Genomic DNA, 23,808 nt, shown 5'->3' with positions numbered 1-23,808 from the left:
AAGAATGCTACAATGGGCATAAATGATGACCAGTCATAAGTGCGAAGACCAGTCAAAAGTGCGAGGACCTGTCAGAAATCACTTTTTTCAGCCCTCTGGGTAGTCCTTTTGTGCATATGGACTACTCAGAGGGCTAAAAAAGTTATTTTTGACTGGTCCTCGCACTTTTGACCAGTCCTCGAACTTACGACTGTCCTCACATTTTACGTTTTTGCCCTATCTTGTCACCATGGTGAAGAGAAGCAGTTGTGAAATGAGTGACATGGTTGTTAAGAAAGCTGCACGGGCATGAATGTGAGGATGGTCATAAGTGTGAGGACCGGTCAAAAGTGCGAGGCCCAGTCAGAAATGACTTTTTTCAGCCCTCTGAGTAGTCCCTATGCACATAGCCACACCCACCCGGTCACATGATGAGCTACCCACGCCTACACAGTCATGTGACCAGCTAGCCACGCCCACCCAGTCACGATTGCCAAGCCACACCTCCAACTAAGCCACGCCCACAGAACCTGTTGTTAAAAAAATTGAATCCCACCACTGGTGAAAGGGCCTCATAAGTGGAATAGCCTAGGGCCTCTTTTCATCTAAATCCGGCCCTGCATAAATCCTTAAATGTAAGTGTGGCCTCTGTCACCAAATGATTTCTCAGCCCAGCATTGAGGATTATTGAACCAATGGTTAATAATTGCTCAAAATTCTACAAATTAAAACATTAAAAATATCCATGTGGTGAAATTCTGCCTGACACCTTTGGAAAACAGAAGGATAAAATCCATCAAACGATATTTCAGAATTCCTAGGCTAAAAGACTGGGATTTATTTTAAAATAAGATGACTCTCTCATTCAAGTGCCTCTGAAAAAAACATTTCTAAGAATAATCTGAGGGATACCCACTCCATCTCCCACCCCCACCTTCAACACCAATAATTCTCATGCATCTTCACCATTGACTTGCCATTTTTAACACTGTGGAGTTGTCATGACAACCACCTATGTTCTGAAGCACTGAAAATGTGCTGGCTTCAAGATAAATTTTAAAGCCTAGTCATTATATCATAACGTAGACCAAACAACAAACCTGTAATTCATCTCTCTCTAGACATTCTTAATTATTATCATAAATCTGTGCATATGTATGTGTATTTATGTGATATATATACATACATACACCCAAAATGGAAATAATATGTTTCAAATGAGGAAAAAAATCAGCTATTATGCTTTTTTTCCTAGCATCATACACATTTTTCTTGCTATGGATATGCAGTCCAGACCAGGGGTGGGTTCTACTTACCTTTACTACCGGTTCGCAATGGGATCGTGCAAGCGTGCTCAATTCGCTCGTGCGCACGCTTCTGTGCATGCGCAGAAGCTTCTGCACGTGTGCAGATCGCCGATGATGACATCCAGGGCAGTGAGCAGAGCCTCCCACTGGTTTTACTACCGGTTCTTGCGAACCAGTCCGAACCGGGGGGCAACCCACCACTGGTCCAGGCAGTGGTGGGTTTCTATCGGTTCGCCCTGGTTCAGGCGAACCAGTAGTGGCGGTGGCGGGAGGCTCCACCCACCCACCTGCCCAGATGTCATCATGGACACTCTGCGCATGTGCAGAAAGTTCTGCGCATGTGTAGAAGCACCATGCATGAGCAAAGCAAGCACGTGCACATGTGCACTCCCGGTTCCGAACCAGTAGTGAAGGTAAGTGGAACCCACTACTGAGTCCAGCTGAAAATTTCATCACTTCTTGTTATCTTATTTCCTAGCCTACCTAATGGATAATAAGAAAAATAAAGTTGACAAAGATCCCTTGAAATGTTTGACCTGCAGAAATTAGTCGATGAACCTTTATCTATTCAGCTGCAAAGCAATACAGGCACTCCTCGACTTACAACAGTTCACTTAGTGACTGTTCGAAGTTACAACGGCACGGGGAAAAAATGACCTATGACCATTTTTCACACTTATAACCATTGCAGTGTTCCCATGGTCACATGATTTACATTCGGATGCTTAACAACTGACTCACATTTATGATGGTTGCAGTGTCTCAGGGTTGTGTGAACACCTTTTGCAACCTTCTGACAAGCAAAGTCAATGGGGAAACCAGACGCACTTAACAACCGTGTTACTAATTTAACAACTGCAATGATTCACTTAACAAATGTGGCAAGAAAAGTTGTAATATGGGGCAAAACTCACTTAACATATTTCTCACTTAAGCAACATAAAATTTTTGACTCAATTGTGGTCATAAGTCGAGGACTATCTGTAGTTGCTGTTACTGAAGGAGTGGACTGCTTTCACAGATGATAGGTAGTCCTTCATTGAAGGCTTTCAAGTAAAGCTCTGACAGGCCTCTATCAGGGAAGTTTATACTCAAGCAAGCAATCAAACTAGATTACATTCAAAGTTTCCTTCCAACTATATTTATTATTTATATCCTCATGGAACTAATGCAGCATACACAGTTCTTTACCCTACCCATGTATTAATTTTCCAGCAATCCTGAGAGATAGATTAGAAAAACAGGAAGTTGCCATACTGCTATCAATCCAGTCAAGTATTAACTACAGAGATAACCCTTTAGGGTTTCAAGCAGGAATCTGTCTTCTATATACTACTAAAACTCACATGTCTATAACCTTTAACTGGGTGAAACAGTTCATCGTAGGGCAACACTTTTTGAACCAAGGTACTTCAAATGGGCTAACTTACAGAATGTGTCCAATATCCGGATCCATAACTCCTGTGGAATTAAAAATCAGCAAACTTTATAAAGCATTTTATAAAATAAAAATTATCATACAAAATATCATAAAACATTTCTTCTGCTCAACTCCTGATGACTGACTGTGCTGTACAGTTCAATATGGACCATTTTCAAGGCAGTTACATCTCTGAATGACCTTGAGATGGGAACCAGAAAGAGCCAAGGGCATTAACTACCAACTTCTAAAAAAAAAAAAGATAAAAGTAAAATTAAAAAGAGATTGCCTTAATGAACACAACATCCATTTTTTGAAAAATAAATCTATACAATGTAAATCAGAGTACTACACAGTGGTGAAATCTAAAATTTGTTACTACCGGTTCTGTGGGCGTGGCCGATCAGGCAACTCAACTGGGATCCTCAGAGGTGTTTAAAAGCATTTTTCCTACAACCTCTTCGGCCAAAGTGGTTGTACAAAAAATGCTTTTAAAAGCCTCTGAGGATCCCAGATGAGCCACGCAATCATCAGAGACTTTTATTTTTATTTTTAAAAGTATTTTTTTGGCCAAAGAGGTTGTAGAAAAAATGCTTTTAAAAATTAAAAAAAAAAAAACCCTGATGATCGCATGGCTCAGCTGGGCCTGGGCAGGGATTTTTGCTCCCGGCTCCATCGCTACCGGATCAGGTGATACGGTCCGAACATTTCACCCCTGGTACTACATGTGTATGTATGTATGTTTTTATTTATTTTTCATTTACGTTTTATCTTCCTTTTAGGAACAAAAATAGCACCCACTAAAGTCTCCCTTCATCCTCACTGCAATAACCAGAAAAACAGGTTGGGCATACAGAGAGCATTTTGGTCAAGTGAGACCTGAATTCAAACCACCTTAGTTCAGCACATTAATCTGGGGACAAGCCGTATGGAATAAACTGGCATGTTCTACTATATTCTGAGAAGAAAGGCTGACCAATTATTTAGCACAGCTAAATAATATGAAGCACAGCTGCAGCAGGACAGCCCTGAGGCTTCAGGTGAGGAAAGCATGCAGCTGCAACCAGTCAGTGATGAGGAAGAGAAACTGCCTTCTGCACCTGATCCAAGAACACATAGGGCAGAGAAAAGGCAGGAGCAGAGAAGGTCAGCCAGATTATTCACAAGAGAAAGCCTCATCTTTCTTGATGGGCTGCACCAGAAACTGGCTATTTAGCACAGCAGATGGAGGCAATGCTGGGAACGTGTTCATTTCCTTGCGGTGTGTTCTTGCCTTGAACTTTGGATTGTGTCTCTTCAACTGTTGCCTTTGCCTTGCCTTGCCTTGCCTTGCATTTGCCTGTGGATTTGCCTTTGTCTTGAAACTTGCCTTTGCCTTGGGAAGTTGCCTTGCCTTGAGGACTTGCGTTGGCTTCATTTGAGCAGCCTGTGGAACTCATTGGGATTGAGCTGGTGCAAGCACAGGGAATTGCTGGGGAATACAATTCAGGCTCGGAAGCCTTAATAAAGATTCCTTACACCCGTGATGTGTGCGTGTACTTGAGTGGGACAGCACAATTACAGGAGATCTATGCAAAAGTCACATAATGGTACCGCCTGCTCGAAAAGTTAATTATTCCACCATAATCACTTTGCTGCATTAACTTTCAACAACCCAATACTGAATTGACTAGGATCATAGAAAGTGACATCCCAATCTTTACTCAAGGACTTGTCACTTTTCAAACTAATATATCTCCATGTATATGGGGGAGATATAGAATGGGGAAGGATGGGATCTTCATTTCCAATTCTTTTTTTTCTGCTACCGGTATTAGAGAGCTTTCAATCCAATGTGGTAAATGTACTACATAAAAATAACCAACATATTCTTGGCAGGGCCAGCTTTATGTAATCCAAATAGTACTATCCAGTTACAAGAGGATATCCCTAAGATTGCTGAAATAATATTAAAAAACAATAACAAGGAAACCTCTAAACAGATTGACGTTGAGTGGACAGAATATCAATGGTGGGTTGCTCCCAGTTTTCACCGGTTCACAAGAACCGGTAGTGAAAATTTGTAGTAGTTTGGAGAACCGGTAATAACATTGGCTGGCCACGCCCCCAAACCGGTTCCCAGCCCGGTCACCGCTTGCTTACCCCGCCCACCTCATCAGAGGCTGTTTTTGTTTTGTTTTTTTTACTTTTAAAAGCATTTTTTTCTACAACCTCTTCGGCCGAAAAAATGCTTTTAAGAGTAAAAAAAAGAAAAGCCTCTGATGATTGCGTGGCTCAGCTGGGATCGTCAGAGGCTTCTAAAAGCATTTTTTTCTGCAACCTCTTAAGGTTGTACAAAAAATGCTTTTAAAAGTAAAAAAAAAAAAGGTTGGCCACGCCCGTCACATTACCCCACACACACACACACACACACCAAGCCACACCCACAAAATAAGCCACGCTCACAGAACCGGTAATAAAAATTTTAGAACCCACCCCTGCACAACATGCTGAACATCTGTGTATGTGTGCACAACAATCGTGAACATCTGTGTATGTGAGAACAAGGAAACTGAATGGAATGAAGTATCCTGGGAGCAGGGCATAAGTATCTAGAATCCCAGATAGAAACTCTTCATGCTGCAACCCAAAGCTGCAAAATTAGTTTACACTCTGTAAGGCATATATGCAAATATAGCATGAAAATAACAACATTAAGATGCCTGCAGTGAACTCCACTGTGATTTGGAAAGACTGTGAAAACATCAGCTCCCAAACACCAGCTCCTCTCTTTCTCTCAAATAAATACCTGTCAGAACCACATGACATGTGATGAAATCAAAAGGTCTTGTTCCTATGGAAGATTTGAAGCACATCAGTCCTAAAATCATCCACTGGCTTTGCATGTTATTATTGTGCATCCTTTTGACTCAGGAGGTATATAGTTCCCTGCGGAGACAGTTCAGGGCTTCAGTTGCCTGTGTTAAACACAAGCAATTAGCTTTAAAGAGGTCAGGGAGACAAAGTGTCTGAAAACAAACAAACCTCAACAGCAGAGAAGCAACACAAAGGGAAAGAAAGACCAGCACAGCTGATAATCCCAAACATTATAACATTCATGTAACATAAATAGTAATACAGGTAGTCTTTCACTTATGACCACAATTGAGCCCTAAAATTTCTGTTATTAAGTGAGACATTTGTTAAGTGAGTTTTGCCCCATTTTATGACCTTTCTTGCCACAATTGTTAAGTGAATGACTGCAGTTGTTAAATTAGTAACACGGCTGTTAAGTGAATCTGGCTTCCCCATTTAACTATGCACATCAGACGGTCACCAAAGGTGATCATATAACCCCGGTCAGAACACTGCAACCGTCATAAATATGAATCAGTTGCCAAGCATCTGAATTTTGATCATGTGACCATGGGGATGCTGCAATGATCGTAGGGGTGAAAAACAGTCATACCTCACTTTTTTCAGTGCCATTGTAACTTTGAACCACCATTAAATGAACTGTTGTAAATCAAGGACTATCTGTAGAGACATAAATTCCTCTGAATAACGTTGGACTGAACAGGCAAGGAAGCTCCTCATCCAAAAGGTTATAAAATCTAAGAAGCAAAAGTGGCAGAATGTTAAGCTACATAGCAATGAAAGTTTTTCTGGGAAAACAATGTGATTTAGGCCCGAATTAACTGTTTATCATTAATGAGCTACCTGAAACAGTTTCAGTGCCAGCCCTGGAGGCCATCTTTTCCTTTGGATCTTTGGAGACATCTCTAATAAAATGGAACTTTGAGGAAATGCCTGCCTCAGAGTCTTACTTTCTTGGGGTGTTACTTGGAAACCTGACATTCAGTGTGGTTTAAAACTAGGAATAGAATAGAATAGAATAGAATAGAATAGAATAGAATAGAATAGAATAGAATAGAATAGAATAGAATAGAATAACAGAGTTGGAAGGGACCTTGGAGGTCTTCTAGTCCAACCCCCTGCTCAGGCAGGAAACCCTATACTATTTCAGACAAATGGTTGTCCAGTCCCTTTTTGAAAACCTCCAGTGATGGAGCACCCACAACAGCTTCTGAAGGCAAGCTGTTCCATTGGTTGATTGCTCTCACTGTCAGGAAATTTCTCCTTAGTTCTAGGTTGCTTCTCTCCTTGATTAGTTTCCACCCATTGCTTCTTGTCCTGCCCTTGTCCTATTTGTTCAGTGATTGCAGGGTATATTAAATCTCACAGCTATCCTACAGAACAGAGTGAAAGACCTTTAACGGAGATCCCTCTCTGCCTCTCAGAGAATTACAGCTCTAGTTTTCCTTAGTACAGAGCTTATAGACCTTAAAGTAGTATGTGCTGACTGAGTAAATAAATACAAGGCTGAGGTTTTCCACAGCTTATTAAGTATACCTTACAACAGGGATCAGCACAGTTTTCTCCTGATGAACATAACTATGTGCTCTTCATCAATGACATGTGTTTAATGGCTAAAAATCATTAATCCAGAATGTTGGTGATATGAGTGACCTCATGAAATCATTATGCAAATAGCCGTTAAGAGTTTTTATTGTGATGTTTCATGAAGGATGCCAGGTGTGCAGGCATCATACTACACTGAGTATCACTTCCTCAGCTTTGGGAGGAGCACGTTGCTTTAGTCACTGTATTGTGGAATATACAGGTTTCCAATCCTTAGAACATCTGTAGCTTGCAGCTAATCTGGGGAGAAGAATGGAAGGAGGAAGCAGTATAATTAACTTTGGGATAAGGGAATCAAACAGACTGTCCAGATCCTATCGTTGTCTCTTTTGCTCACTCCTCAACTGCCATCTTTGCTTATACACCCAGGCTATTAATATTACCTCCCTAGAGGGAACTTTCCAAAGGTTTGTATAACAATTATAATAATAATAAAGTGGTTCAGCAAACAATGTTTATTTCTGAACATTATGTTCCTCTTTTTCCATCTGGGGCATGCTGCGTTGCCAAGGTTTTCCTGGCTAGGTACTTCCTGTACCATCAAAATGATCAACACAGAGAAAACCAAAAAGCAGCTTGCAAGACAGTCACTGTAAGAGCTGGGTCACCCAGAGGCATTTCAAATTGGGAGTGGAGTGCCTCTTTGCTTCAGTTGTAAACTCTCACTTGTTAGTTAATGTAAATGTATAAAAGCTTCATTTTTATATAATCTAATTACACAACCTAAATAAATCTAGCCACTGTATAAACATGTATCTTATACACATTCATATATCACTTAAAATCATAGCCAATAATAACATCCACCAATATTAGAGAAACATCTGCCATGTGAGGTCACAAATTAGTCTTTAAGAATATTCTTTGGCTAACACAAGCTGAGATACTGTACATCAAAGAGAAGGGGCAGGGGTAATGACTCTTTTTGTTTGGTTGCTATTAAAATGTATGTTCTTGTATTCTTTTAGCTTTTTTATTCCAATTCTCTGTAATCTACCTTGAAATATGGATTTATATTTATTTTCCAAGATTAAAGGCAGAGTATACTCTTCATATTACTCAGAAATAAATCCAATAAGTGACTTCAATGCTTCTCTAGTAAATAAATATTTACTAGTATTCTATTTTTGTTACACAAGATTGGAAAACAGCAGAAATCAAAACTGGAAATCAAATCACAACCATTTTGAGATATGCAGGTGACAGGACTTAATAACAGTAAAGAAGATTTAAAAGAAAGCATGAAAATTATTTTTTGCAAAATAAAATTGGAAAATGAGACAAACAAACAACACGCTTAGCAAATTGACAACTGATGGTAAAAAAAGTGATGATTATATATCATTTCATTTTCATGAGTTCAACAAAAGATAGAATGGATAGTGTGCTGGAGAAATAAGTAAGAAGATTAATCCTAAAGTAGAAGGCAGTGACAAATTTATACAAGATGATGAAAAATAAGGACCTCCAGATAAGCATAAATTCCTGTCTTTAATTTCAGCCCAAACCATGGCATCTCATACAGTTCATTAATATATCCTGAGACAACTCTGTACATATCTTAGTTTTAATCCTCCAATCATCAACACCCTCCTTCCTTAAAACACATTGTTTTTTCCTGCTACCATTCATAAAATGAAACCCTGATTTCTATTATTTCTTTCACTACAAAATCTCTTTAGTCCCAAGACTGGACTAAGGCATTTTGCCTATTGACGCAGTGGTGCTCAAATCAAATCAGATCAAATCAAATCTTTATTATGGTCATAAATCAGCTTACAACCAGTAGAGTAATTGTCCCTCAGCCAGCAACAAAGTGAATTGTACTTAAGTCTGGGGAAATTATTTGAACTTGTGCTGTAGAAAATTTAATAAGTGCCTTCCCCACATAGAAGCACTATAACAACTATAACATATTATGAAGTAACGATTTTCTACTCTTTCATGACTCCCAAAATCAGTCATAGCAGCTTCTCATTTTGACTAATAACAGAGACAACTCCCCACTTTTTTGCCATTAAACCTAAACACTTGTAATTTCAACAGAATGCATGTTTCACCAGTTCTGATTGCAGGAAGCTGGTCTCATACACTACTTAGAAACGGCACAGCACAAAAATTCTTCTACTGTGTGTTTTGCTAACAATATTGCACGGGTCTTGTTATTAAATGCACTGGCAGCTACTGGTTTGTTTCCAGAGACAGTTCAGGATACTAGACCTTACCTATAAAGCAGGAGTCTCCAATCTCGGCAACTTTAAGCTTGGAGGACTTCAACTCCCAGCTTTGCTGGCTGGGGAATTCTGGGAGTTGAAGTCCTCCAGGCTTAAAGTTGCCAAGGTTGGAGACCCCTGGTATAAAGGACTTGCTTCCACATCAGGGGTGGTTTCCACTTCCTTTACTACCGGTTCGCAGCGGGAGCACGCGTGCACGCTCACTTCGCTCACGCTTGTGCTTCTGCACATGTGCAGATCACCCATGATGACGTAGTGGCGGGTGGGCGGAGCTTCCCACAGGTTTTACTACCGGTTCTATAGAACCGGACCGAAGTGGGAACAACCCACCGCTGTTCCACATGCATGAATCTGCTGAAGATCTGATTTATCTGGTGATCTCACTGTTAACAGATGCTGATAGAAGTATGGGAGAGAGCTTTATTTATGGCAGCATTGCTTTTATCCACTTCTTTGATTAATTTTAATTGTGTTTTAAATGCTTTTAGTTCCATTTGGCTATTGAATTTTTAATATTTTAGCACTGCTATTTGTTCCCAAAGGTTTTCTCCCATTCATTATTTCATTGCTTGTTTTTGTTGTTTTATAAATTATAAATTATTTTCAAGTTTTAAACTAAGTTATACACACAGACACACAATCTCTCATTTCTTCTATTGAGGGAAGTTGGGTAGAAAGTTAGCACCCACCCATCTCCTAAAAGAACAAAATATTTTGAAAAATATTAAAAAGGCAGAATATTATATTTCCCTGGATGAGAAATGGAGAAACATGCTCTTGGAAAGCAACCCCCAACTTTCTTAATAGCCCTCAGTAGATGTCAGCACTTAGGAGATAAAGAAATAGCTAGCTCTATTCATAAGCAAATTCCCTGCAGCAAGGTCTGAACAAGGTAGGATTAGCCCTCAGCCACAATCCGAATTGCCCAACAAGCCCCTTCATTGCATCAGCCAAACTTCAACCAAACCTGGGAGCTGAAACAACCTACAGAGCCAGCTATGACCCCTACAACAGCCAATAGAATACATGTTCTTGCATAGGAATAGGAAGCTCAAGTTTTATACCAAGGGAAGGTATAAAAACCCCTCACTCTCAACTCCATGTGGTCAGCTACCTAGAATCACACGTGCTTGGTGGTTCTGTTCATCATTAAACCATCTTTCCAATCAGCCTCCATGTTTCCAGTGTCTTTCTCCCAGCTTGAAACTGAACCAGATCAGTGGTGGGTTGCTATCGGTTCAGCCACCCACCCACCTGGACATCATCAAATACACTCTGTGCATGCGCAGAAGCGTGCGAGCGAGCAAACCGGTAGCAAAGGTAAGTGAAACCCACCACTGAACCAGATGGATATTTCTTCCAACAATTGGTTATTTAACTAGTTAGAGTTGAATCACCTTTTCTTAGTATTTCTAATATAAAGTCTACAGAGTATGGCTGCCAACACAGCATCAAAAAAGGAAACTCTAAGTTATAGGCACTAACCATTATGTTGCCAAGAATTATTAAATTAGTGAATTTAATACATTAAAAAGCCAAATGATGGGGGTGGGGGAGATCAGTAGCTTGTCTCTTTATTGGCAGGAACAAAACAATCAGCAAAATTAACCAGGAATATGGAAATGGTAGATTTGTCTCTATTGATAGATCTCTGATGGTTTTCAGTAAATCTTCATTAACCTTTGATGAGTAATCAACAGCAGAAAGAAAAAAGAAAAAGAAAATGCAAAACTCCTTTCTAGTTGGATTTGTGGTAAGTCACCTACCAGACTAAGCTTTTCTCATCTAAAAAACAGAAATATTTATTGGTTCCTCTGGCCAAATTATATTAGAATTTGTCCGATTCAGGAGAATTCAGGAAACAAATAATTTAATGGACAATTCATATATATGAACGATACATAGATGCAATTGGTGACCATGCTCCATTTTGCTCTCACCCCAAATATTTTCATTTTAGTTTATGGCCAAGCAACCTACCCACAATTGTATCAGAAACTTTCGGGTTCTGATAAAAATCCTAAATCTGCCTGTCCCTTAACTAGAGGCATGAGTTTAAGTTTCCATTTCTTCTGACATGGATTTCTTCTGACACATTTCCCATTTTCCCTACTTGTGCTCTGTGAGTTTGTTTCTAGCTTTCTTTGGGACTTTTCCTGCTTACAATCTCCCATTTTTCTACCATTCTCTGCCTCCTGCCTTCTTAGAAACCTTCCTTTTTTTCTCTCAGTCTTTCTACATGTGCTGCCTCTGGTAACTGGAGCAGAGCTGTTCAGTCAATGGCAAAGATGCTTCTGCCTACCCCTGCTCTCTGGGAACTTAGCCAAACTAATCCCTGCTGTCACTGCAACTCTACAACTATTTATTGTACTGCAACACAACAGAGGTAGCATGCAAGGTTTAGTTTCTTCTTGATGTAGGTTGCAGATTTTAGTTTTTTTCATGATGTAAAATTTGGGTAGCATCTCAGTTTATTTGTTTAAAAAGAGCAAAGTGTACCGCCATCGCTCTAAAGGATATGTCAGCCTTTTTACAAGTGAATTATGTTACCTTTTGTGAATTGTCTCAGACAAAAATACATAAACCCAAAGATAATCTGTCAAGTGTAAAAAAAAAAATACTTTAAAGAAAACAGAAGGACATTTCACAGGTTGAAATTTATATGTATCAGTGGTGGGTTGCCCCCAATTCAGACAAGTTCTATAGAACCGGTAGTAAAACCTGTCCACCGACCCCGACGTCATCAGGAAGTTTCTGCACATGCACAGAAGCGCGCGGCCCCGTTGCGAACCGGTAGTAAAGGTAAGTAGAACCCATCCCAGCTCCGGATTCCCGAGGATATTGACACACACCAACGGTCCTTATCAAATCTATTAAGTAGCAAGAATAAACCAAAGTCCGGCAAAGGTTGGCAACCAGCCCAGAAAGCAAGATAAGACTTTTCCAAAAATGCTCTGATGATAATTACAAGTTGTTTCTAGCAAGAAACTTACTAATGGCGTGTGACTTAAATAGGCTAAGGGAGTGGCCAATTATCCTCAAGCCTTACTCTCGAGGATACCTCCTCCTCCTCCTGAGTAGCCACTCCTGCCTTTTGGCAGCCCTGTGTGCTCGAGCATTGAGGAGAGGCTCCTCCACTTCGCTCTCTCCACTGGAAGGAGCCTCTGGAGGTTCTGAAGGCCCTGGCTGAGTCTCTGCCTCTGGCACCACATCCTCCTCAGCGTACTCGCTGTCCGACGCGAGCACTGGCTACGCAGGCTGCTGGCCCGACACCACACCAGCCTACTTGTCGTCGGGATCAGCCATGATCCGTGCAGGCCGCTGGCGGGCCACAACACCCTGATATGTATATATTGATTTTGAAGTATTATCATTTCTGAGATGCTAGATTGTCATTTTTAAACTATTACAGAAAAGATATAATGCAGAACTCAGATGCATGACAAGCAATAAGTAGTCATTTTTCATCTGACCACCTGCTTGCCTTCAAGTTAATGAAATTCAACTGACCATGATTTCCCATCTGAGGCCATGATTTCCCATCTGCTGTACAGTTGCAAAATGCAGGCTTTACAAAAATCCTGTATGTGCAAATACATAGAGGTGTGAGCTCTAAAGAGGGGAAACTGGCATGTGCGCCAGCTGTACAAAGCTCCATGAGTCCAGAAATAGCAATTGATAAGCATACTATACTTGGCTGGTGACATATGCATATCTCTAGTGTTAATATCTACAACTGTTATGAACAACCTAACTGGGGTAAAGGGGAGATTCTTAAAATGTCAACTATTGTCCCACACATAGGAATGATGCAGCGGTGAAATCCGACAGGATCTATCTGGCTCGCACGAACCAGTAACGCTGGTGGCGCTGATGTCTCCTCCAGGACATCATTACATCCTGTTTTTGACCCTCTGCGCATGTGCAGAAGGCTCTGTGTGTGTGCAGAAGAGGCGCGCGCGCTCAAATTCCCAAACCGGTAGCGAAGGTAAGTGCATTTCACCGCTGGAATGACGACATCTAGAAGTTTTACCATTATATTTGAATGTTCAGCAAGGATGAATCACATGTCGTGACCTGGAATGAATTTTAGACAAAATCACAGGTCTTTTAAATTTGCCACTTTTAATCTGTGGCACCATTTTAACCCATTCCATCGGCCCATCTTACCCGGATAGGCAGAGAGGGTATTTTGCAGATCCTATCAGTTAAAGAATTTTAACTGGTGGGGCCCAGTAAGAGCGCTTTTCTGCCATTCCCTCCTCCCCCCATGTTTTGAAACATTTTCCCCCCAGAAATGAAATGGGCTCCTACTCTCCAGGGTTTCTGAAAATATCTGAAGACCTGGCCATGCCAAATTGCTTGGGGTCTTAGAGGAGCACATAGGAGTAAGGTTGATTAGCGCCCACCCACCCCCTTTTTAACTTTCAACTATAATAATTGTATTTTTGTTTCATTGCCTCCTAATATAATATTCATATATGTTTTTAGGGTTAATTGCATACCACCCAGGATCACTCCTTGAGTGATGTGTGGTTTCCAAATTAGTGTCCTCTCCTGAAAAACAACCAATTAGAAAGGTTATATTCAAGGACTTTCCAGTTTTCCATTGCAATCTTATCTCATTTTTCCTCCAAAACTAGCTGATCACCCTGAGAAGCTAGTTGCTTACTTGACTGCTAAGTAGATAATCATATTAAAAACTATTCTCTTCTCATATTCTAAATAAACTGTTAAATTTTAAATGTTTAATGTAAACTTTTAAAAGTCATGTTGACTGAGCTACTGTTATCTCAGAAGCATTTTAAAAGTCTGCTTGTTGACAAGTGATGTCCCATACACTCGGAGGTACCTGACGAGTTAATGCAAGTACAGCATTCCCAGGGAATGGAATACAATTTTGCCAGGCACATAAGACAGCCAAGCATTCAGTCCCTCTGCCAAGTTAAATGCAACAAATAATAATAGTAATAGACACCTTGGACGTAATCCCAAAACATATGGAGCAGCGCTTGGACACCATCGGCATTGACAAAAGCACCATCAGTCAACTGCAAAAGGCAGCTTTACTTGGAGCAGCTTATATCATGCAATAATACCTTGAACATCTATGCATCTCAGGTCCTTGGGAAAGACTCAATAGGTGGATGAAAATGCCAAATCCAGCCTAAACATACATTTTAAAAGGTTCAGTTGACCGAGTTTAAAAATAAAGGGACAATAAACATAATGATAATAAAGGATGGGAAAAATGGGGAATATATATAGTAGAAAATAAGAGGAACGAAACTGATATGTAAAAAGAAACACATATCATGTGTTTGTGTTTTGTATGTTGTGTTGTGTTGCGTTGTTGTAAAATCAATAAAAATAAATTTTTAAAAAAACAAAACAATTCAAAGCAACTTTCCCAGATCATGTAAGTTTTTAATCTGTTTGGGGAAAATTGTCTAGTGATCTGTTTGTGACAATCCAAGATATCCTGAACATGACAAGCAACAGATCATTCTAGATATTTAGTATTCTGGGAAGGCCTAAAATAAACAATACTGTGGTTTTTTTCAGGATGCTAGCTGCCCAAGTAAGGATATACTACTGGACAAAACAAGTTAGGACTAGAAAAAAATGTGTAAGTCCAATTCAGTTTTCTCCCTAGAGAATTCATTCTGCTTTCTTAAAAGTACTAAGATTATCATCATAATCACCACCGCCACCATTCTCATCTTACTTTTCAATATGTTATTTTACTTCTCATCCATATTCTACTAGTAAACTGACCTATTTTCATAGCCATTTGAGAGCACATTTGTTTCTTTTTCTTCTGTAATAAACTTCGGTTCTAGTTAAAAAGAAAAAAATACCATTTTAGCTCAGAATTATATTTACTGTGATTTTTGTGCATTTAAGGCACCAAGAAACAATGTGTTTTAGGGAATTTGGTAACTTATTTCAGAAAATCTAATCCATACCCTTATTTATCTCGTAGCATGGTTAACACTAATGAGAGACAGTCTTAAATAAACATCGACAATATGGAAACATGGAAATCACTGGTTCAACAGATAAGGAGATGCTGCATTTCTCAAAAGGCGTTTCATGAGTGGAAAAATATTTTGCCGAGCTATTTGCCCTTGAGCAATATGATTAAGGTGTTCCAACCTTGGTGCCATTTTGCTTTATGAAAGACTCAAAATTCCATTCATGTCAAACGAAGGCCACTTATTACACATAACACATTTATCTCTGTTTGAACATAAGAGACTCCAGGACTATATATAGTGCTCACTGAAGCTGCAGAATATCTCTGATAATTTACATTATTCATCCACCACTACTAGAACGATTGTGCTAAAGAATGGCCCAAAGAAACCCAGGTGGTTTTGCTCCAAGGGAATTCTTCATTAATAAAGGAATAATGATTTAGGAATATTGGGTACCTACAAACAACCATATCAGATGGATTTTTCCGGCTATACCTGACTCTTACAAAGAACCCTTAGCTGCCTTCATCTTGACAATATCAAAAAGTTGTTCTACATATCGTCTTGCAAAATTCAAATGTGAGGCTTTTCAGGGATTATCACATAGCATCAGAGCTACCTGAACAATAGTTAAGTGGACTTCTGTATTGAAAAAAGAGTTTCAAATTCTCCCATTGCTCATAGCATTTTTTCTTGTGCATTGCATTTTCATTTCTGCCCTTGTCTGAAATGTATGTAACAACAATGGCAACTGTAGCTATTGACAAAGTGTGGGTTGTGGGCAAACTGCTTCAAGGAGATATTTCCTCTCACCGAGATACACTCCACTCTACTGAGTGCAAACTTCCAACTTGATGAAGAGCTAAGTTCACCCAACCTGCCTCAACTGGCCATTGTACCTTGTAAAAAGCAGTGAAAGGAAGTAAAGCAGCTGCTCCAATCCATGAATTAAAAGCATGACATAGTTTCATGGATGACAAAACTAGCTGCTTTGGTTCCACGCAGCTTCTGAGTAAAAGTCAAAGTGCTGGTAACACCTATAAAGCCCTCTATGACATAGGGCCTTGTCCCAATTGTCTCCAATTGTTTCTGCCTGTCCAATATGCTTTGGCAGATAGGTTTGCTAAGGAGAAATTTCCTGAGAGTGAAAACAATCAACCAGTGGAACAGCTTGCCTTCAAAAATTGTGGGTGCTCCATCACTGGAAGCTTTTAAGAAGAGATTGGACAGCCATTTATCTGAAATGGTATAGCCTCTCCTGCTTGAGCAGGGGGTTGGACTAGAAGACCTCCAAGGTCCCTTCCAACTCTGATGATGTTCTATTCTGTCCTGTTCCATTTGTCATCTTGTGGAATTAAAGTGGCATGTCCACTCCATTGCAGCCCCTTGGCAACAGCATCCCACCAGAGAAGGGTGGCATTCTCTCTTCTAGGATTCTGGAAAGCTCTGAAAACCTGGAGCTGATGTATTATTTTTTGCAGAGATCTTAGAGCCAATTTTTGTTGTCTATCAGATTATTTTAGTCTGGGCTATCAACTTGGTTTAATGTTTCGATCTATTTTTTAATGGTTTTTCTAGTTTTGTACACTGCCCAGAGTCTATTGGAGTTCATTGGCTACTAAATTCAGACAAAATATAAAGAAAGTATAATCCCCTTTTACAGTCACGGGGGCTAGCATATAAAGCTTCCTGTAGCAGAGCCAGAATTTCAGCAAACCTGGAACATGGATGCTTTCAGTATGTCCAATGACAGTGTTTGGTAAATATGTGTGTGTATGTACATTTTGTTCACTTGGGGCACCATAGAATGCAAAATACTGTTCAAGGTATTGAATATGCATAAGCTTGTCTTTTACAAGTATCATCAAAAGGGTTAATTTAATTTCTAAGATTCCGTTTTTTATTATGTCAATTTTATAATATTGTTCTTTTGCAATATTGCTCCATCACAACCTCTCCTGAGACAGGTACTCATATATAACAGGACCCTAAACCCTACCACAAATCTACTAATTCACACTTGCTAGCTGATTTACTAACCACTCATAATCAGCCTTCCCCAATTTCAAATGTGTTGGATTACATGCCTTAATTTCCACCAGGACCTACTGGCCGGAGGTTTGGGGAATTGTGGCTCGTTGCATTCAGAGGACTTCAAATTGATTATCACTCTTGATATAGCAGTACTATAGCAAGTTCTATTTTCATTGCCACTTGCACGTCTTCATATTCCGTTTCCAACTTCTGGATGTGAAATCTTTTATATGAGCATGTAATTTTCAAGTGTTCTAACCAGGACGAAGCCAGGAAGCATTGTCTTTGGTCCTTTTTTCAAACTTGTCACACAATTAAATCTGAAAAGTCTTAGAAATGGATTTAGCTATTTAAAATGGCTTGCATAGGCAAAGGGGAAAGAGACAGATGGTTAAACCCATATTTTGTTTTTGTGAAATTTGTACAGTTCTGCTTTCCAGGACTTTTTTGAAAATAGCAGTGATTACCCAGGTTCCGTGCAAAACTAGGCAATTCCCAGTCAAAAGTACTTTTGATTAAACCTATCCACAAATAAAAGATCAGCTTTTCCCAATTGTAGATTGCAAGTCCCAGAAACCCAGCCATTTGGACATGCCACTTAGCATGAGGAGAACTGTAGTCAGAAAGCTCAGATTTCAGGGAAAGCTATCCTAGGGTCTGATCTGGAGCACATACAGCAAGGCTCTCATGGACTTTCAAAATATCAGTATGCCGAGCAACTGCAATTGAGCCATTCCTAACAAAAGCAAGCAAACCAAATAAGGATTGATCTCAAGTACCATGCTAAACCATGGTTTATTTGGTCAATAAATCAGTAGCATGCCATGCTATGCCATAAACCATGTTTTAGAAACCACAGTAAATATATTCATATAGGCACTAAGTCAATTGCACTGTGTGGGACCAATCTAGAAACAACAGAGAAAACAGGATATGGGAGGAAGAATTTCTCTACCAAGAATTCATTCCATCTCAAGATAAGTCATAGAAAAATCAGCTGACCATACACCTAAATCCAACATTTGCTTTTACTTATATAAGATGATTCACAACTCATTCAACTGGATTACAAGCAGGGCCAACTCTGTATTTCAGAAAGCCTTTGTATATGTTGGATCTCTTCTCTCTTCCCACCCCCACCTCTTTTTCTCTTCCTAGCTGCTGCCTCTATCTGCTTCTCTTACTTAAGATCTTAGCTACCAATTGGTTCCTCACCCACTACCTCAGTTAAAAAAAAAAAACTCTGCAGGAGGAAGGTACTTTCAGTAAAGAGTCTAATCAGTGTTTGGTTCCACTCTACTACTTCTGAACATTATCTTAGATTACAGCATTATACCCAATATCAAAACTGAATATTGTATTTAGAGTAAGTTAAGATGCTGATAAACTGGATGGAGCGGAAATAAAATCAGTTCAGCTTCAGTGAAAATTGTGGCTGCCCACAGAGTCACATCCTTTGTCTAGGCATGACAATCCCTGATAACAAATGTGATTGATAGCACTCTCTTTAGGAAGGTTACTCTTACAAGAGAAAATTTCTGCTTTTCCTCAAATGAAATCAACTTTAAATTAGCTGTAGCATTCTCTATGGAGATTCTCAATCATTCAGGTCATGGTTGTCCCAAAGGTGCTTTTCCATAAAGGTAACTGGATTTTCTTGAGGTTTTTTTCAGGAAACGTTTCGTTTCTCATCCAAGAAGCTTCTTCAGTTCAACTGAAGCACCTCTGGAATATTTGTAGCATTACAAAATAATACCGTTTACAGGCTTATTCTGTTTTGGCACCCTGCCCCACCAAATAAAATTCAGACCATGAAACTTAAATGCTTTTTGGATTTCAATGTTTGAAACATTTTAAATGCATATTCTCTTTAAAAAAAATTAAATGACTAAAGATAGATCTGTGTAACAAGCTTTATTTTGGACTTGATAGCTGGATTTTCTCTCTGTGCCCCAAACTCTATATTTTAGCAACAGTGTGGCAAGAAGAAACTTTAAGGATTACTATGTCTGGTGGAATAGGAATCAGTGCAAGAAGGGGCCAGTTAGTCGTGCAGAGCAGGGGTCCCCAACTCCAGCCCATGGATTGGCACCAGTCCACAGCATTGCCAGCAACCAGTCCGCGCAAACAAGCGAAGCCCCATCCGCAGGATGCAAGCAGCATGCAAAACCACACCCCCTCCGGTCTGTGGAAAAACCTTTCTCCACAGAACCAGTCCCTGATGCAACATAGCAACACCCTACACAGCAGTGCCAATGAACTGTGTTCAAAGTCATGAGATCTTGAAACCCATGGTACCATTTGCTTGTTTTCTGAAATGGTGGCTGAGATTCTAGAAATTCAAATTATATAAAGTATGTTAGGCTTGGAATTCCACATATATGAACTAGTTCTATGGAGTCATTTTATCCACTAATCTGCCCCCACACTCACCAATCCTTCGTCCAAAATCAAAAGGTCCCATTTTTTCTCTTCTTTCCATTAGGTCACAAAAGTTTTGGCAGTGATTCCCCAAAGAATTCCAAAAAGTATTACCATCTTGTAATTTTAAGCATGATTATAATTGTATTCCAGTTATAATAATATAACTTTCCAGTTATATAATATAACTGGAAAGTAACCAATTGACTTATTGTTATGAAATGTCAGCATTAAGCTAAATGAATGGCTCCCATCGATCAGCTCAATAGCCAAGGGAAGCTTTCAGCCTAGAAGAACCTTTGCACTCATTCACAGGCTTCCTTTTTTTTTTTTTTTTTTTTACCAACATATCGTTTTTACCTGCCACAGCAAGGCGATTCCATAGATGGACTCCAGCTGCTGCTGCTTCTGCTGTGCAATGGTGACTCCTAACACAAGCGTGTGGATGCCACAAGAAATGGCTGAGATAAGGACAATGGGCATGAGATGCAAGGGCAGGGTGATGAAGAAGGAGAAGACAAAAAAGGCCTGCCATCCCACTGTGTCACTGGCCTCGTGGTGGCAGGCAAAATTCAAGCCCAAGTAGCAGAATATCTGAGCAGCTATCAGTATCCACAGAATGTATGGCATGAATTTCCGGGTGACACGATCAGGCAGGAGTTGATATTTGCATAGGATAAAGAGGAGGATCTGGGCAGCCAGGCCCACTGATGCTGCAACAGTAGATGCCAGCTTCTCTGAAGTGTATACCACTGTGCACATGATGATAACGTAGCAATCAAAGAGGGCTGCAAAGACCACCAGGACCAGCAAAGTCTCATGACGCTGCCTCCGGAAGTAGGTCTGGTAGAGGTTCTCCAGGGACTCAGGGGCAAACGTAAGTCGCATAAAACGGGGCAGACAGAGGCAAGAACCTGAGTTCCTCACCGTCACTTCATGGGTCCGGCCTACCCCATGCTCAGGGTCAGAAGGCAAGCTGACGGAATAGTCTGCAGAATACTCTACTGAGTATTCAGGCTCAGAGAATGCCCTATTCCGAGGCATCCTGCTGGTTTCCACCACCCAATCCTTAGATACTTTGTGAAGAGAATCTGCCTAGAAGACAAAAGTTACCTCAGCGACAGTTCAGTTCCCAGTAACCTGGAAGGCATGGAAGCTTTAGGAGCAGGTATTCAGTGGCTTCTTCCAGTGTCAATTTTCAAGATGTCATCTTCCCAACACATGACAGCCCCTGACTGAGAAAGAAATATATTAACAGGGGGAAAAAAAGACAGACCTCTCTTCCCTTCAAGTCTGGCATACTATAACATGGGTTGAATCTCTACCAATATCCAAGCTCTACAAACCATCACCATCAGCTGTCACTCCTATTTCCCTTTGACATTTCACCCAAATGAATTTTGTACTAAGAATACATTAAAAATTAACATTTTGCAAACACAAGTGACTATTATATGACTAAATTCCAGAAGTATTTTATTAAAAAGTTTAGATAGTCTGGTTTTCATAATTTCAGGCATCAAAAGCAACTGGCTTCTAAAAATGTAGGAAGAGCAAAGTTAATTTCCAATCAACCATTATATATTTGCTTTCTTTTACTTTTTCTAGCTTCTGTTTCATGCCTGCGCCCCTAAATCAATGGTCACATTCACACAGTGTTTCATCTGGGTTAACAAAACTCAATGGCTATATTCACATTATTGTACAGGCAGTACTCAAACAAACTACATTATGGCTCATATCATGTCCTGGTTTCGCAGCATACTGAACCACAGTTGACCCAACCTGATTTAAGCCTTGTCTAGGCAAATTCACTCAATAAATGTTGGATTCATTCCCTCCTGCTAATTTACAGCAATCATCCAAATCTGATCAGAAAAGGGTCCTGAATCCATAAGGAAAGATACAGCAGAAAGAATGGAAGTAAGTTGGCTACTCTGCCTGCACCCTCCCACAATCTTCCTCAGTTCTTCCATTAGATCCAGTATCATCTCCCTGCTCAGTTTCATATTCACAGAAAATTGCTCTCCCTTCTTACCAGTTTTCTCAGTGGTGTCTGCAAAAGTAGGTTGGTTGAAATCTTTGGATCAGGCCCCATTGAAATGTCGTCTAAGCTTATGTGTAATATTCAGTTTTCTCCCACACAGAGAGGGAGTGACAAAGGTAGGAAGCAACTCTGCCAAGAGTCTTCTTACAGCCTCTTCCTGGCTGCCACTTTGAGATGGAGAGCTTGACAAAGGGGGGGGGGGAGGGAATGAAGCCTCTTCAGCAGCAACCCAGCCCAAATAAAGCCACCATCTTTTCAGAAGAAAAATCCTCGTTTTCTTTTCAGCAGAAAGGTCCAGCTCAGCTATATGCCCCTTCCTCAGTCTTCTCTATTCCACCAGAGCCTCTGGATTCACGTCCGTATCTCAGGTTTGGGACCTGGGATCTAGGATCAGCTTTCTCTGTCTTGCTCTCCCCCTTCAAGGTGTGCGGTTGGTTATTTCTGCCACTGTGGACGACCCCACGTTCTCTGCTGCTGCGCCTGCGAGGGTTTGCGTGTGTCCCTGCACAAAAGGGAGAGATTTAAAAAAAAATAATAATAAGGGGGGAAAAAAAGAGCTGCAGCCAAAGAAAAAGGAGGAGCAAAGCAAGGCCTCTTCGCGAACGATGAAGGAGCCCGAGGGTGGCGGCGGTGCTGGGGATGGGAGGAACTCAAAAAAAGTGCCAAACAAACACCCACACGTGTCAAAACGCCGAGCTGCTGAGGGCTGGGAGTTGGCTTCCCCTCTCGCCTTCCGAAAAGCGTCACACGGCACAAGGCAAGAGGGAGAATCTTCCAAGGACTGATGATGGATGGTCGAGAACGGCCGGACTTCTGCCCCCAAGAAGCTCCGGAGTGGGAGGAGAAGGTTCCAAGCCAAGAGGCATCTCTCTCTCTCTCGGGAATCTCTCCTAAACCAGGAACCCCGGCGAAAGAGGAAGGCGCCTTTTGCTTTCCCCGGCGCTCACAAGCCCGAAGTGGGGCTGCTCTGGGAACGGCGCCTCTGCCCCGAGTTGGCGGTGGCTTCCAGGCTCGCTCTGAGGGAGCCAAAGCGGGGCTTATGGCGCCAGCTCCCCGTCAGACCTCGGCCGCTCTCCTCGGGCGGTTCGGGAGCCCCTTTGCCAGGCTTCGACGTCGGGATCTCCCCGGCCCGCGAAGAAGGATCGCTCGGGAACCGCGCCGTCTCTCTTCTCCTGCTGCGGCGGCTGTTCTCCTGGCAGGCGCAAGCGCCTAGCGCCAAAGAGCAAGCTGCTGCTGAGCCGACAGCCGAGGCAACCCCACCCCTGCCGGCCCGTTTCCTCGGCCTCTCCCACGCTCTGCTCCGGTACTGGAGAGCCTGGGAAAGGAAAGCCGGCACAGCTGCCCAAATCCCACCCTTTTTTTTTTCCTCTCTCGGCCCCTTGGAGAACTAACCCTTTGTGTGCTCTGGGCCGACAACATCCTGACAGGAAGGACCCGCAGTTTACCTGGGGCCACTCATGCTTTTTCCCGCCACGCGGTGGTTAAGATGCCCAAAGCTCCGCCGTCCTAAGTCTCCACTAAACTTTCTAGAAGGATACCCTGGGCCTGGACACCTTCGGCAAAGTGCCTTGCCATCGCTTCATGCCCTCTCGATTTGAACCTGAGGGTTCAAAACAGGCCTGGAAAGTTCTAAGAAAGGAAAAAATAGATCCACAGGTTGCTTAACTATAATGTCCCTTGTCTGGCATTCTTTCCATATATGAAAGTTTGCTGTCGGAGAATGAAATAGACTTGCTGTTTGTTGCTTTGGAGGGCAAGAGTGGGGTGGCACAAGGACCATTAATGAAGGAAAATAACAGGGAAGCTGATAGCAATAGCACTTAGAGGTATAAATCGCTTCACAGTGCTTTTACAGCCTTCTCTAAGCAGTTTACAGAGTCAGCATATTGCCTCCCAACAATCTGAATCCTCATTTTACCCACCT

The 23,808-nt window shown here is 41.1% G+C and overlaps 1 protein-coding gene across 2 annotated transcripts in view; it reads right to left on the bottom strand.

The window, feature by feature from the left end:
- The window catches only part of ADCY3 (adenylate cyclase 3), an 83,367-nt gene extending 60,152 nt beyond the window's left edge, over nucleotides 1-23,215 (bottom strand). The window contains exons 1-3 of one of the 2 annotated variants that reach the window (XM_034421272.3): nucleotides 22,563-23,215; nucleotides 21,876-22,386; nucleotides 20,198-21,072 (exon numbers count right to left, since the gene is read on the bottom strand). In XM_034421272.3, coding sequence (XP_034277163.1) covers nucleotides 20,198-20,881 — 684 coding nt within the window. In that variant the 5' untranslated portion in view covers nucleotides 20,882-21,072; nucleotides 21,876-22,386; nucleotides 22,563-23,215. The remainder of the gene's footprint in view (nucleotides 1-20,197; nucleotides 21,073-21,875; nucleotides 22,387-22,562) is intronic. The other variant, XM_034421273.3, reaches the window with a different exon arrangement.
- Between the last annotated feature and the right edge of the window lie 593 nt (nucleotides 23,216-23,808).

This window comes from Pantherophis guttatus, chromosome 1 (genome assembly GCF_059756535.1).
Source record: "Pantherophis guttatus breed Tessera chromosome 1, ASM5975653v1, whole genome shotgun sequence".
Classification (NCBI taxonomy): Eukaryota; Metazoa; Chordata; class Lepidosauria; order Squamata; family Colubridae; genus Pantherophis; species Pantherophis guttatus.
This window is presented reverse-complemented; position numbering and strand designations above follow the sequence as displayed.